The 15,174-nt window shown below is 64.6% G+C and overlaps 1 protein-coding gene across 3 annotated transcripts; it reads right to left on the bottom strand.

The window, feature by feature from the left end:
• Positions 1-583: 583 nt before the first annotated feature.
• Positions 584-11,630, bottom strand: LOC142823564 (antigen peptide transporter 1-like). 3 transcript variants are annotated; one of them, XM_075914799.1, is made up of 10 exons: positions 11,447-11,620; positions 10,483-10,613; positions 9,516-9,721; positions 8,757-8,954; positions 7,601-7,729; positions 7,166-7,354; positions 6,760-6,933; positions 4,035-4,194; positions 2,759-2,895; positions 584-1,138 (listed from the first exon to the last, which is right to left on the bottom strand). In XM_075914799.1, the coding sequence occupies exons 1-10, from the start codon at positions 11,554-11,556 to the stop codon at positions 908-910; spliced, it is 1,665 nt and encodes a 554-aa protein (XP_075770914.1). In that variant the 5' UTR covers positions 11,557-11,620; the 3' UTR covers positions 584-907. The 3 variants fall into 3 exon arrangements, with proteins under 3 accessions (XP_075770914.1, XP_075770916.1, XP_075770915.1); XM_075914801.1 differs by lacking the exon at positions 584-1,138 and adding an exon at positions 1,180-1,736 and having other exon boundaries at positions 11,447-11,628; XM_075914800.1 differs by lacking the exon at positions 584-1,138 and adding an exon at positions 1,802-2,094 and having other exon boundaries at positions 11,447-11,630.
• Between the last annotated feature and the right edge of the window lie 3,544 nt (positions 11,631-15,174).

Below are 15,174 nucleotides of genomic sequence, written 5' to 3'. Positions count from 1 at the left end.
ATAGAACTCACCACCCATGGGAGGGATCCGGGGCCCCTGGGAAGCGGGTGTACAGGGGGGCCCTGGGGATGCAGGCGCTGCCCGTGGGGAAGGGGAACATCTGGACTCAGGACGGGGGTGCAGCGGGAGTCGGCACATAGGGAGCCCCAGGAAAGGGGCACAGGGGGAGGCGGGGTAATGGGGCTCTGAAGGGCATCGGGGGGGGGGCAGGGACAGGCACCAGTGTCACAAACAGCATGTGAGGCCCTGGGGCTCTGCGCTCCCCCCCAGAGGGCAGGCAAGGCAGTGCTAACCTGCGGCAGCCCGATCTAGCCACCCCACCCTAGTAATGACTCCGCCCTCCCCCCAGCACTGCCCCCAGGCAGTCGCAGCCCCCCCCCCCCCCCACTTCTGTTTGTTCCCAGCCTGGGGGGACGCAGCTCAGACTGAGCCGAGTGGCAGCGTTGGCGCTGTGGGGTCCCCCTCCGGGGTGCGTGGGGAGGGAGGGACACAGAGCAGCTCCCAAGGGGGTCCTGGCCCCAGGAGGTCTGGGGGGCCCCGCTGCTGGGGGGGCAGAGCCCCAGGATCACACAGGAAACACATGACAGAACTGACATGCTTTATTACACACAAGGCAAACACCAGTAGCCACACGTGCCCCCCCCATGATTCCCCCCTTGCCACACGTGCCCCCCCCCACACTCCCAACCGGCACAGCCCCCTGCGGGGAGGGCCCCACTATCTGCAGCACGGCGGGTGCGGAGCTGGGCTTCGTCCAGAGACAAACACACACACTGGGTGCAGCCTCTCAGCCTGTGTCCTCTGCCCGCTCCGGGGGGTGGAGCCACGTCTGGGGGGCTCTGACCCCCCAACTCTGCAGAGGGACCGCACCTGCAGGAGGAGCCGAGATCCCGGAGATGGGGCAGCCTCAGGCCCCCCCGTCCTCCCCAGAGCCGCCCCCCTCGGCCCCGTTGAGCTGGGTCTGCAGCAAGCGCCAGTAGCAGCCGCGCCGGGCCAGCAGCTCCGCGTGGGGCCCCTGCTCCCGGACCTGCCCGGCCTCCAGCACCACGATGCGGTCGGCTCGCTCCACCGCGCTCAGCCGATGGGCGATGAGCAGCACCGAGCGCCCGGCCCGGGCCTCGTACACCTCGCGCTCCACCTGCCGGGACAGGACCGGGTCACCGCCGGCCGGGGGGGCCTCTCTCCCACCTCCCCCCACCCGACGGGCGATGAGCAGCACCGAGCGCCCGGCCCGGGCCTCGTACACCTCGCGCTCCACCTGCCGGGACAGGACCGGGTCACCGCCGGCCGGGGGGGCCTCTCTCCCGCCTCCCCCCACCCGATGGGCGATGAGCAGCACCGAGCGCCCGGCCCGGGCCTCGTACACCTCGCGCTCCACCTGCCGGGACAGGACCGGGTCACCGCCGGCCGGGGGGGCCTCTCTCCCGCCTCCCCCCACCCGATGGGCGATGAGCAGCACCGAGCGCCCGGCCCGGCCCCCGTACACCTCGCGCTCCACCTGCCGGGACAGGACCGGGTCACCGCCGGCCGGGGGGGCCTCTCTCCCGCCTCCCCCCACCCGACGGGCCACGAGCAGCACCGAGCGCCCGGCCCGGGCCTCGTACACCTCGCGCTCCACCTGCCGGGACAGGACCGGGTCACCGCCGGCCGGGGGGGCCTCTCCCGCCTCCCCCCACCCGATGGGCGATGAGCAGCACCGAGCGCCCGGCCCGGGCCTCGTACACCTCGCGCTCCACCTGCCGGGACAGGACCGGGTCACCGCCGGCCGGGGGGGCCTCTCTCCCGCCTCCCCCCACCCGATGGGCGATGAGCAGCACCGAGCGCCCGGCCCGGCCCCCGTACACCTCGCGCTCCACCTGCCGGGACAGGACCGGGTCACCGCCGGCCGGGGGGGCCTCTCCCGCCTCCCCCCACCCGACGGGCGATGAGCAGCACCGAGCACCCGGCCCGGGCCTCGTACACCTCGCGCTCCACCTGCCGGGACAGGACCGGGTCACCGCCGGCCGGGGGGGGCTCTCTCCCGCCTCCCCCCACCCGACGGGCCACGAGCAGCACCGAGCACCCGGCCCGGGCCTCGTACACCTCGCGCTCCACCTGCTGGGACAGGACCGGGTCACCGCCGGCCGGGGGGGGCTCTCTCCCGCCTCCCCCCACCCGACGGGCCACGAGCAGCACCGAGCGCCCGGCCCGGGCCTTGTACACCTCGCGCTCCACCTGCCGGGACAGGGACCGGGTCACCGCCGGCCGGGGGGGCCTCTCTCCCGCCTCCCCCCACCCGACGGGCCACGAGCAGCACCGAGCGCCCGGCCCCCACACACCTCGCGCTCCACCTGCCGGGACAGGACCGGGTCACCGCCGGCCGGGGGGGCCTCTCCCACCTCCCCCCACCCGATGGGCGATGAGCAGCACCGAGCGCCCGGCCCCCGTACACCTCGCGCTCCACCTGCCGGGACAGGGACCGGGTCACCGCCGACCGGGGGGGCTCTCTCTCGCCTCCCCCCACCCGACAGGCCACGAGCAGCACCGAGCACCCGGCCCCCGTACACCTCGCGCTCCACCTGCCGGGACAGGGACCCGTTCACTGCCGGCCGGGGGGGCCTCTCTCCTGACCTGCAGCCCCTGAGCCCCCCAGCCGAGCCGATGCCCCTCACTCCCGCCCCGCAGGCCCTGTCCCTGAGCCCTGCTGCTGCCCTTTGCTCCCACCCCCGGCTCCCCCAGCGCCCCTCACTCCCGCCCCGCAGCCCCCCATGTCACTCACCCACAGCTGACTCTCCGTGTCCAAGGCGCTGGTGGCGTCGTCCAGGATCAGCACTTTGGGGTCTCGGAGCAGGGCTCGGGCGATGGCCACCCCCTGCCTCTGCCCCCCCGAGATCTGCCCCCCCGTCTCCCCGACGTCTGTGGGGAGAGCAGAGGTCAGTGCCCTGTACGAGGTGTGAGATGCTCCCCCCCACACACACACATGGCTGTGGACTCTGGGATCCCGGGGGGGTTTGGGGGCTCACAGTGTGGGGTCAGCTGTGGCCAGGGGAAGGGATCGGGAGGAGGAGGCTGGGGGTCAGTTCCGTAGCCCTGTGGCAGTGGGAGTATCGGGGTCCCAGGCAGGTGGGTGCTGGGGGCTGAGATCTTATGTCAGTACCTGTGTGTATCGGGCAGGCACCCGGAGGTCCCAGAGGACCCAGACAGCAGCCATAGGGAGGATGTGGGTCCCCCGGAGCTTGGGGGTCCGGAGGGTACTGGGGTTCTCTCCTCTGCTTCTGCCTGGGGATGGAGCCGTGGAAGGTGGGGGGGAGCGTTTGGGTCCTATGGAGCATGGGGACCCCGGGGGAGGGCATCGGGGTTCCTGGCAGTTGGGGGTCCTACGAGGATATCGGGCTTTCAGGGAGAGGGGGGCACAGGGGCACTAGGAGCAGTCCGAGGGGAGTAAGGCTCAGGTCCAGTGCTGCCGTGGCTCAGCCAGGCAATGATGGGGTGGGGTCAGGATACTGGGGTGCTGAGGGAGGGGTATAGGAATCCTAGGGGGTTCAGGAGCCTGGGGGGGGTTAAGATCCCAGGGGGTTCAGGGCCCAGGGGAAGCCGGGGGTGGGGGCGGTACCTGTATCATAAGCCCTGGCTCAGCTGAGCAACAATGGGGTGGGGGCATCAGGATATTGGGGTGCTGGGAAAGGGGTATAGGAGTCCCAGGGGGTTTGGGAGCCCAGAGGGTTCAAATCCCAGGGCATTCGGGGATCCCAGGGCATTCGGGGGCCTCAAGGAGAGCTAGGGGGCGGTACCTATGTCTTAGCCCTGGCTCAGCCAAGCAACAATGGGGTGGGGGTCAGGATATTGGGGTGCTGGGGGAAGGGTATAGGAGCCCCAGGGGTTCAGGAGCATGGGGGGTTAAGATCCCCGGGGATTTGGGGCCCAGGGGGTGCGGTACCTGTGTCATAGCCCTGGCTCATCCGGGTGACAATGAGGTGAGGGGGTCAGGATATTGGAGTGCTGGGGGATGGGTACAGAAGTCCCAGGAGCTTTGGGGGTCCCAGAGGGAGAGGTACCTGTGTCGTAGCCCTGGCTCAACCGGTCGATGAAGCCGTGGGCGTTGGCGCGCCGGGCGGCCCCCGTCACCTCCTGGCGGCTGCATTCCCCCAGCCCGTAGGCGATGTTCTCGTGCAGCGAGCGTGCAAACAGCACCGGCCTCTGGCTCACCAGCGCCACCTGGGGGAGGACTGGGGGCTGAGAACTCACAGGCTCACTGCACCCAATGGGGCGCACACAGGGGCTGGGGGGACCAGGGTGGAGCTGGCTGGAGAAGCCCCCGTCCCAAGAGGGCCCTGATGCCAGGGGCATCCCCTCCACAGCATCTGGGATCCTGCCCCACATGGGGCAAGGGACGGGGGTGGTGGGGGGGGGGAGACATGATTCCCCTAATATAATAAAAGTGTAAGATCCCTGTAGTGGGAAAAGCACCTCAGCAGCCCAACACTGGTACTGAATTTCAGAGGGGAAATCCACAGAAATTAGAGAGCACAGTGACAAAAGTAAAATCCCTGCAAGCTGCATGGACACCTTTCAAAGGTGCCGTAATAGAAGCCCCTCTTCAATGTACACCCCAAATTAAAACAGAGCCGGAGAACCAGAGACCTGCCGCCCCGGCTTAACCACCCAGTGAAAGAAGCAGCGAGAGAGAGAAAAGTCATTGCTGAGAAACTAAATGAATTCTCAGCGCCTCTGAATCAATTCCTGGGCCGCCCACCACCCAATCCTGTGCACAGACGTGACCACCTCCGCTCCAAAACGCTCTCCTCTGAACGTTTTCCAGGGCCAAAAGGGCAACTAAAATGACAAGGGGCTTGGAACGGGTCCCATGTGAAGGGAGATTTCAAAGACTGACACTCTTCAGCTCAGAAAAGTACAGACTAAGTAACAATCCAAAAGAAGTTCTTCTTCACACAGCGCACAGTTAACCTGTGGAACTCCTCGCCAGAGGATGTGGAGAAGACCAGGACTTTAGCAGGACTCAATGAAGAGCTAGATAGATGCATGGAGGTTAGATCCATGTGTGGCCATTAGCCAGGCTGGTGTCCCTGGCCTCTGTGTGTCAGAGGCTGGGAACGGGTGATGGCTGGGGGGGAGAGTGAGATCTCTGGGTGGTTCCTTGTTCTGTCCCCTCCCTCTGGGGCTCCGGGCGCTGGGCGCTATGGGCAGACAGGACACGGGGCTGGATGGGCCTTTGCTCTGACCCAGCCCAGCTGCTCTTAGGTTTATATGATGCCAGAGTCCGAAGAGACAGTTGGGGAGGGGCACAGGGGCTACCTTGTCTGACATAGTTGGGGGTTGTTTACTCTGGTGGCCCTAGACTCTAGTGGTCAGTGACTCTGGTTGGGCAGTTGCTGGTCGCTAGGCTTGGGCTGTGGGTTATCCCTACTGGCCTGCGTCTGTGAGCACGGCCCAGCGGGGGGTTGCCCCTGAACGCCCCCCATGTCATGTAATCCATAGCCTCACTGGTTCTCATCTGACCAGGGAAGGGGCCTGAAAAGGAAGGGTGTGGCTTGGGGAGGGGCAGTTTTTGGCTGGAAAACCATGAAGAGAGGAGAATAAGCAGAGTGCTGGGAGTTCAAGGGGGGCTATGCACCCTGCCCCCAAGGGGTCTGAGGCTGCCTGGCCCTGACTCCGGTACCCACGTCCCGTCTGTGCTGGGCCGTGTCCTGGAGAAGCAACAAACCCCCCTGTTCTACCGGCTGGGGAGTCTGTTCTGGCTGCTACGGGGAGGCATAAGGGAGCAGTTGACAAAGGCTTCCCTTGTTGACTGCGGCGTGTCTAGACTGCCGCGCTGTGCCGGATCAGCTGATCGTTGGCACAGCGCGGTGGCCATTTTTATTTTAATGAAGCGGGGATTATTAAAATCCCCGCTTCTTTGATTATGCCGAGTAAACTATTTCACATGGCTCGATCGACGGAGCCATGTAGTCTAGACGTACTCTCTGAAACTGCGTTGACTTGGGTGCTGCTCAGCCCCTGGTGGGAGGTGTCCAGGAGAGATACCTTGGGAGCGGGGATCCCTGTTCCGGGAATGGCTTCCCTCCAGGAAGGTGAGGGCATGGGGGGGCGCAGCAGCAGCTGGTCGTCCCCCGAAAGTATCGCTGCAGGCTGCTGTGTCTGGCCCATGACGTCCCCGTTGCAGCCACCCGGGGATCCAGAGCACCCGGCTGAGGCTGCTCCAACCCTTATACTGGCCGGGGATGTTTGCGGCCGTGCAGCGGTACTGCCGGTCCTGCGACTCCTGCCGGGGAATGGGGGGGGGAACGCTTAAGATGGGGGGAAAGCTGCTTGGGGGGCCTCTATCCCATGTAGAGGAGTGATTCCAGAAGGCAGCAATAGAGATAGTGGGGCCTGTCGGCCAGGTGACCCAGACGAGGAACAAATCCAGCCTGGGAGCCGTGGGTTTGGCTCCCCCCTGCCCCGGGGCCGTGGCGCTGCCCTCTAGTGAGCAGACACGGTGGCAGACGCTGCTGGCCCTGTTCAGCAGGGGGGTCCCCCAGGAGTCCTCACAGACCAGGGACCCCGCTTCATGTCGGCCCCGCTCCGGTGCTTGTGGGAAAAGCTGACCTGGTGGTGCAGGTAGTGATGCGGGGGAGGGGCTTACCTGGTGGTGTAGCTAGTAGTGCAGGGGAGGGGCTTACCTGGCGGTGCAGGTATTGATGTGGGGTAGCAGTGCGGGGGAGGGGGTTACCTGGCGGTGCAGGTACTGATGTGGGGGAGGGGCAGAGGGGGGGGGCTTACCTGGCGGTGCAGGTACTGATGCTCGTACTCCCGCAGGTCCCGCCCGTCCAGCAGCAGGCGCCCGCGCTGGGGCTCGTAGAACCGCTCCAGCAGGGCCACCAGCGCCGACTTCCCCGCGCCCGACGGGCCCACCAGCGCCGTCACCTCCCCGGGGCGCAGCTCCAGCGACACCCCCTGGGCGGGAGGGGGGGTCAGACACCAAGAAACCCTCCCCCAGCCCTGAGCCCTCCAGCTCCCCTCCCCCATGGCCCTGACTTCACAACCCCCCCCTGCTCCTTCTCCCCTACAGCCCCCCCATAGAACCCACTGAACCCAAGGTCCTGCCCTGGATCTGCTTCCTTGGCCCCCCGAATCCCCCGGCCCCAGTCTTAGTCCCTCCTCTGCCCCTCCCTCCCCCCGCCAGTACCTTGAGCGCGGGGGCGTCGTCCCGGCCGGGGTAGGCGAACCAGACGTCCTGCACCTGCAGGTGCCCATGCAGGTCGGGGGGGGCCAGCGTCCCGGGGGGGCTGATCTGGGGCGTCCGCTCCATGTACTCAAAGATCTTCTCTGAGGAGCCCACGGCCTTCTGCACGCTGGGGTAGGTGGAGAGCAGCCCCTGGAGGCGGGGGAGGGCCAGGCGGGGTGAGCTCCCCCCAGAGTGCCTCCCCCCAGCCACCTTCAATTGCTGGGGCAGTGAGGGGCAGAGACTGGGAATTCCCCATTACCCCCCAAAGCACCCCCCCCATCACCTCCCATCGCTGGGCAGTGGGGGCAGGGATTGGGGGTACCTCCCATAGATCCCACAAGGAGGCCAGCACTGGCCTCCTCCCTCCCCCCCCCCCGCACAGGGACCCCCACTCACCTCCACGGCGGTGGTGAACTGCATTTCGTAGAGGACGAAGGTCACCAGGTCCCCGGTGCTGACACCCCCGGCGGTCACCAGCCGCCCCCCGTAGTACAGGATCCCCACCTTCAGCGCCAGCCCCGACAGCTGGGGGGCACAGAGCATTAGTGGGGGGCTCTGCCCTCCCCTCTGGGGGCAGGACGGGGGCTGGGAGCTGGTTGTGGCTGGCAAGCCCTGTCCTGGGACCCTCCTACCCATCAGGCATCCGCCAGTGGGGGCCCCCTCTGCCACCTCCCCTCCCCCAAGGATACCCTCTCCCCCCAGATCCCTCTCCTGTCAGACCTTGGGCAAACACCCCCCTGCTCCCTGCCCCATGGGATACCAGGCTCTGCCACCCCACACACACTCCCTGCTCCCCTGCCCGCTTGGTACAATCTCCCAGCACCATCTGTGATGTAGTGGGCAGGTGGTACACTCTGGGCATTCCCTGGTGGCTGTGTTTGGGCTGTGGGTGACCCCTACTGGCCAGTGTCTGTAGCATTGCACAACAGGGGGGTGGGTGGGCTGCCCCAGGGGCACATAGACAAAGACCCAACAAAGATCCTACTGGTTGAGAGGAGGGACAAAGAAAGTGAGTGTTGGGGGAAGGGTCAATTTTTTGGCTGGAACCATGGAGGAGACAGACTAAGAAGGGGGCTGGGAGCCTAGGGGCCCAGGCACCCCACCCCAAGGGGTCTGAGGCTGCCTGGCCCTGACTCCGGTACCCACATCACATCTGTGCTGGGCTGTGTCCTGGAGGAACAACAAACCCCCCTGTTCTACTGGCTGCCAGAGTCTGGTCTGGCTGCTACGGGGGTGCAGGATCAGGGGGTCCTGACATGCCATCACACCATCCCTATGGCCTGCACCCTGTTGCCATGACACCCACTGCCCAGTTACCACGGCGCCAACCTCCCTGCTGCCATGGAACCTCCTGCCCTGTTGCCCTGGGGTCCTCTGTTGCCATGACACCCACTGCCCGGTTACCACGGCGCCAACCTCCCTGCTGCCATGGAACCTCCTGCCTCGTTGCCCTGGGTTCCTCTGTTGCCATGACACCCAATGCCTGGTTACCATGGCGTCCCCTCCCTGCTGCCATGGAACCTCCTGCCCCGTTGCCGTGGCGCCCCCTTACGCTGTTGGTCCACATGGAGGCGGCGTAGGCGGCGGCTTCCCCCTGGTTGAGCCGGTAGGTGTCCTGCAGCCGCTGGGCGTAGCGCTGGGCCGCCCCCTCCTCGTTGGCGAAGCTGCGCACGGTGGCCATGGCCTGGAAGGTCTCCACCGCCACCTCGTTGGCCTTGGCCAGCGACTCCTGCACCCGCTGCGCCAGGCTCTGGGGGGGAGGGGGGATGAGTGGGGGAGGCTCTGGGAACCCCTCTCACTCCGTGCCCCTTCCTGCCTGGGGCAGAGTCCCATCCCAAGAGAAACACCCCCTGGACACCTCCCCACTGACAGTCCTGGGGTGGGGGGAAGAGAGAGACCCTTCATGTAGCTCCCAGGTGCTACGGGCCCTGGGGGGGCAGGGGTAGAGCAGGGGGGTAGGGAAGTGGGGGGGAGACAGTATGTGGTCAAATTTCCTGGAGCGCTTGGGCACCAGCAGACTGAGGGGCAGGGTGGGATGTAGGTGGGAGGGGGGGGGGGTGAGCAGGACAGGTTATGGGGCAGTGGCTGAGCAGGATGGGTGGTGGGAAGCAGGATGGGAGGCAGGTTGGAGGGTGGAGTGGGGGCAGGTTATGGGGCAGGAGCTAAGCAGGATGGGGTGGGAGGGGCAGGTTGTGGAGCAGGGGGGCTGAGAAGGGCAGGGGCAGGTTATGGGGCAGGGGGGCTGAGCAGAATGGGGCGGTGGGGGACAGGTTATGAGGCAGGTTGAAGGGTGGAGCGGGGCAGGTGGTACCTGGTGGAGTTTCCCGGAGAGCTTGGGCACCAGCAGGATGAGGGGCAGCCCCACGGCAGTGAAGAGCGCCAGGCGCGGCGACACCCGCACCATGAGGCCGAAGAGGAAGACTCCCCGCACCCCGTACCACATCAGCCAGTTCAGCTTCTCGCTCAGCGCCTCGCTCATGGCCTCCGTGTTGGCCGTCACCCGCGAGGTGATGTCTCCTGGAGGGGGGGAGATCCTGGATGGATTCCACAGTGACCTGCCCCCCACATCCTGGCCCTCCATGCCCCCTCTCCTCCCCTCCCCCCCCCGTAGCCAGAGGGACTCTCAGCCAGCTGTAGAGTGGAAGGGTTATTGCTGCTCAGAGACACGGCTCCACATTGCCACCGGAGCCAGGGCAGAGCCTTAGTCCTCTGGGGGAGGGGTTCACGGGCCCCTGAACCCCCCTGGCCTGGACTTAGTCTGCTCCCTCCATGCTTCCCCCAGCCCAGCCTGCCCCTCCCCCTGCCACACCCCCAGGTACCCCCCCTTCCTTTCTTCACACCCCTTCCCCTGGCCAGGTGGGAAGTTGTAGGCCATGGCCTACGTGCCTGTTCTCAGGGACCCCCCACTCCCGCTGGGCCCTACATGCATGCACGCATGCAGTCTCTGCAGACCAGCATCAGCCAGTAGGGGTCACCCCCAACCCAACACACCAACCAGTGGATGCAAAAAGCAGAGTGGGCCCAGGGCCACAAGAGTGGACAGCCCCCCACTCCTTCCACCCCCCACATCCCGTCCACCCCACCCTGGGCCTCCATCCATCCACCCCTCCCCTTCCATGGCCATGTCTGTCCATCCCTGCCCATGTGCCTAGGGCCAGGTCTGGGAGAGTGGGAGGTGTCCTAGGGAGGAATTCCGGAACAGGTGGCAATGGGGCAGGCCTGGCTGGGATGGGGGATCTATGGGGTGATGTGGGGCAGGGATGGGGAGGGTCCCATACCGGTGCGGCTGGCGTGGAAGAAGGCGATCTCCTGGCGCAGGACAGAGCTGAAGACCTGGCTCTGGATGCGTGTGTGGATCCGGTTCATGGTGCCGTTATAGAGAAAGTCGCACACAAATTCCGTCACCGCGCTGGGGGGGGGGGGGGAAGGGCGGGGAGAAGCAGTTTGTGCTGGGGCTACTGCCTGCCCCCCCAGCTCCTCCCCGTACACGGCCACAGTCCCCCAGAACTGCCCCCCAACTCTCCTCCCTGAACACAGCCACAGTCCCCCAGAACTGCCCCCCAACTCTCCTCCCTGAACACAGCCACAGTCCCCCAGAACTGCCCCCCAACTCTCCTCCCTGAACACAGCCACAGTCCCCCAGAACTGCCCCCAACTCCCCTCCCCAAACACAGCGACAGTCCCCCAGAAATGCCCCCCAACTCCCCTCCCCAAACACGGCCACAGTCCCCCAGAACTGCCCCCCAACTCTCCTCCCTGAACACAGCCACAGTCCCCCAGAACTGCCCCCAACTCCCCTCCCCGAACACAGCCACAGTCCCCCAGAACTGCCCCCAACTCCCCTCCCCAAACACAGCCACAGTCCCCCAGAACTGCCCCCAACTCCCCTCCCCAAACACAGCCACAGTCCCCCAGAACTGCCCCCCAACTCCCCTCCTCAAACACGGCCACAGTCCCCCAGAACTGCCCCCAACTCCCCTCCCCGAACACAGCCAGTTCCCCCCGAACTGCCCCCCAACTCCCCTCCCCGAACACAGCCACAGTCCCCGAGAACTGCCCCCCAACTTCCTGCCCCAAACACGGCCACAGTCCCCCCAGACCAGCCTCTAAATTCCTGCAGGGATCTTGCTCTACTGATCCCCTCACCCCCCAACCCCATCTCCCTTCCACCCCCTCGGTCCCCTTCTCCCCATGTTCTGTACCCACTGACCCCCGCCACGAGCCCAGCTCCCCCGGCCCCACCTGCCGATGGTGATGAGGGACATGGCCCAGATGGCCTGGACGAAGGCCGAGGGGTCGTCCTCGCTCACGATCCAGTCGGTCATGCGCCCCGTGTAGAAGGGAATTGCCATCTCCCCTGCAACCCGACAGGACAAGGGTCAGGATGCCTGGGCTCGCCAGGAGAGGAGTGGGGGCCAGTGGTCAGAGCGGGGGGGGGGGGCTGGGAGCCAGGACTCGTGGGGTCTCCCTGGCTCTGGGAGGGCAGTGGGGGCTAGTGGTTAGAGCGGGGGGGGGGCTGGGAGCCAGGACTCGTGGGGTCTCCCTGGCTCTGGGAGGGCAGTGGGGGCCAGTGGTCAGAGCAGGGGGGGCTGGGAGCCAGGACTCCTGGGTTCTCCCTGGCTCTGGGAGGTGAGTGGGGGCCAGTGGTCAGAGCAGGGGGGGCTGGGAGCCAGGACTCGTGGGGTCTCCCTGGCTCTGGGAGGGCAGTGGGGGCTAGTGGTTAGAGCAGGGGGGGCTGGGAGCCAGGACTCCTGGGTTCTCCCTGGCTCTGGGAGGGGAGCGGGGGCCAGTGGTCAGAGCAGGGGGGGCTGGGAGCCAGGACTCGTGAGGTCTCCCTGGCTCTAGGAGGGCAGTGGGGGCCAGTGGTCAGAGCTGGGGGGGCTGGGAGCCAGGACTTGTGGGGTCTCCCTGGCTCTGGGAGGGCAGTGGGGGCTAGTGGTTAGAGTCAGGTGCGGCTACCTGGAATGGGCCTGTGCCTCGTGAAACCAAACAGAAAGGGGACGGAATCACCAGGCAGCAGAAAGGGAGCTGCCCCCACCCTCCCCTCTCCGGCACTGCCCCCACCCTCGGGGCCCTGTTGGGAGGGCGGGGGGCTGCTGTCCCCCCTGGATTCCCACAGGAGCTTTGTGGGCTGCTCCCCTTCGCCAGGGGCAGGGCCAGCCAGGCCACCGCCGGCTTCATCCCCGCGGCTCGGCCCGGGCTGCGCCCCGAGTCCCCGCTGCGCCCCCCCGAACTCCGCTGGCTGCGCCTCAATGGACGAAGTGAGGCTGCTGGGGTCTGATTTCCAGCTCCCCGGGCGGCTGCCGAGCCCCTCTGCCCAGGCGGGACCGGGCTCTGGCTGGGATTCACGCTGCCCCGGCCTCGGCTGGGGAAGGGGCGGGGGAGCGTGGCAGGGCGCAGCAGCCGCTCTGGGAAATCCCCCGGCGCCGCGATCCGCCCCTGGGAACCGGGCTGGTCCAAGCTGCAGAGTGAAAGCGAAAGCGGATCAGCTGCCAGCCCTTCCCCCTCCCGCCTCGCTGGGGAGGGAGGCGTAACGCACAGAAAGCTGCCAGCCCTTCCCCGCCCCACCGGGCAGGGAGGCGTATTCAGCTGCCTGCACTAACTCACAGTCCCAGCCCTTCCGTCCGCTCCCCTTCCCCCCAGAAAGCGCCGCGCAGCCCCGAGGGTGCGCACTGGAGGAAATCCTGTTAAAATCTCCCCTCCTCTCCCCTCCCCCCTGGCTCCACAGAGGTGACTCAGCGTTCCCCGCCCCGGAGTTTCCTGAAGGAGTTTTGATGCCGGGGCTCAGCCCCCTGCCACACCCGAGCGCACGCTCACACACGCGAACCCTGGTTCACACGCGGTTTGTGTTCCTACTAGTGGTGCACATCCGCTCCGCCTTGGTGCACGCCGCCACGTTTATTCCGCACAGGGGTGGAAAAGATTAGAGGGAAGGTTGGTGCCCGCTTGCCAGCTCGCCCCGGATAACGCTGGCACCAGGCCTGCCCCTGAAACTGGATCTCAAGCAGCGTGGGACGCGGAGAAGCCAAGCTCCCAACACCCCGCTACCTCCCCCCCCCCCCCCCGCCCTTCGGGCGTTATTCCGCCCCCTGTCGGACCAGCGCATCACAGGTTACCAGGTAGACTGGCTACAACAAGGTTTCCTCCCCACCCCAGAGCGCCCCGCGCAAGTGGCTGCAGCGCCATCTGGGGGCGATGGGCGGTGCTGCACTGAGGGGAGGCGCAAGGACTAGCGCGCTTTGGTGCTTTCGCTTTCCCTCCTCTTGCTCCTTAACCGCCGGGCGCTCTCCCTGCGGACACCCCGGGATCATGGCAGCCTCAGGGAACCCCAGCTGGGAGACTGGGGAGATCCGCGCGGGGCAGGAGGTTCCGGGGCGGGAAGTGCTTGGAGCAGCTGAACCCCTGGGGGTCTCGCGAGCTGGGACTGAGCCCCCTGAGTTCATATTTACCCAAGTTCCTCCACCGATTTCCATTTGGGCGCTCAGTTTCCCCTGCACTTGGCAGCTCTGAATTCCTTGTCTCGTTTATGTCCCCAGACAACCATCATGGCGGTGGAGTTCGAGGGCGGGGTCGTGGTAGGCTCCGACTCCCGGGTGTCCGCGGGGTGAGTGCTGGGTTATAAGACCCATCAATAGTCAGGCAGGCGGCAGTGGGGAATTACAATTGATCAAGATTTTGTGCAAAAGCATCCGTGCCCGTGTAGATGCTCTCTTGCGCAAATACTTTTAATGGAAAAACTTTTCCGTTAAAAGTATTTGCGCAAAATCTTGCCAGTCTGGACACAGCCAAAGAGAAGGAGGAAGACATAAGAACGGCCGTACTGGGTCAGACCAAAGGTCCATCTAGCCCAGTATCCTGTCTGCCGACAGTGGCCAGCACCAGGTGCCCCAGAGAGGGTGGACCGAAGACAATGATCAAGCGATTTGTCTCCTGCCATCCTTCTCCAGCCTCTGACAAACAGAAGCCAAGGACACCAATTTATCCCCTGGCTAATAGCCTTTTATGGACCTAACCTCCATGAAATTATCCAGCTTCTCTTTAAACTCTATTCTAGTCCTAGCCTTCACCGCCTCCTCTGGCAAGGAGTTCCACAGGTTGACAACACGCTGTGTGAAGAACTTTCTTTTATTAGTTTTAAACCTGCTACCCATTAATTTCATTTGGTGTCCTCTAGTTCTTCTATTATGGGAACTAATAAATAACTTTTCTTTATCCGCCCTCTCCACACCACTCATGATTTTATAGACCTCTATCCTATCCCCTCTCAGTCTCCTCTTTTCTAAACTGAAAAGTCCCAGTCGCTTTAACCTCTCCTCGTATGGGACCCGTTCCAAACCCCTAATCATTTTAGTTGCCCTTTTCTGAACCCTTTCCAAGGCCAAAATATCTTTTTGGAGGTGAGGAGACCACATCTGTACACAGTATTCCAGATGTGGGCGTACCATAGTTTTATACAGGGGCAGTAAGATATTCTGGGTCTTATTTTCTATCCCTTTCCTAATAATTCCTAGCATCCTATTTGCCTTTTTGACCGCCGCTGCACACTGTGTGGAAGTTTTCATAGAACTGTCCACGATAACTCCAAGATCTCTTTCCTGATTTGTCATAGCCAAATTAGCCCCCATCATACTGTAGGTATAGCTGGGTTTTTTTTCCCGATGTGCATTACTTTACACTTATCCACATTACATTTCATTTGCCATTTTGTTGCCCAATCACTCAGTTTGGTGAGATCTTCTTGGAGTCCCTCACAGTCTGCTTCTGTCTTGACTATCCTGAACAGTTTGGTGTCATCCGCAAACTTTACCATCTCACTGCTTACCCCTTTCTCCAGATCATTTATGAATAAGTTGAACAGGATTGGTCCCAGGACTGACCCTTGGGGGACACCACTAGTTACCCCTCTCCAATCTGAAAATTCACCATTTATTCCTACCCTTTGTTTCCTGTCTTTTAACCAGTTCTCAGTC

The sequence above is a fragment of the Pelodiscus sinensis genome, unplaced genomic scaffold (assembly GCF_049634645.1).
Source record: "Pelodiscus sinensis isolate JC-2024 unplaced genomic scaffold, ASM4963464v1 ctg105, whole genome shotgun sequence".
Lineage (NCBI taxonomy): Eukaryota > Metazoa > Chordata > Testudines > Trionychidae > Pelodiscus > Pelodiscus sinensis.
The sequence above is the reverse complement of the archived record's forward strand: the minus strand, read 5'-3'. Positions and strand labels throughout refer to the sequence as shown.

Bases quoted from the DNA above. Each gene is read 5' to 3' on its own strand.
- LOC142823564 (XM_075914799.1), bottom strand. From the start codon at position 11,556: ATGGCAATTCCCTTCTACACGGGGCGCATGACCGACTGGATCGTGAGC. The intron at 10,614-11,446 runs GTGGGGCCGGGG...CCCCCCCCCCAG, and splicing joins TCCCTCATCACCATCGGCAG to CGCGGTGACGGAATTTGTGT. The intron at 6,934-7,165 runs GTACTGGCGGGG...CCTCCCGCCCAG, and splicing joins ACGACGCCCCCGCGCTCAAG to GGGGTGTCGCTGGAGCTGCG.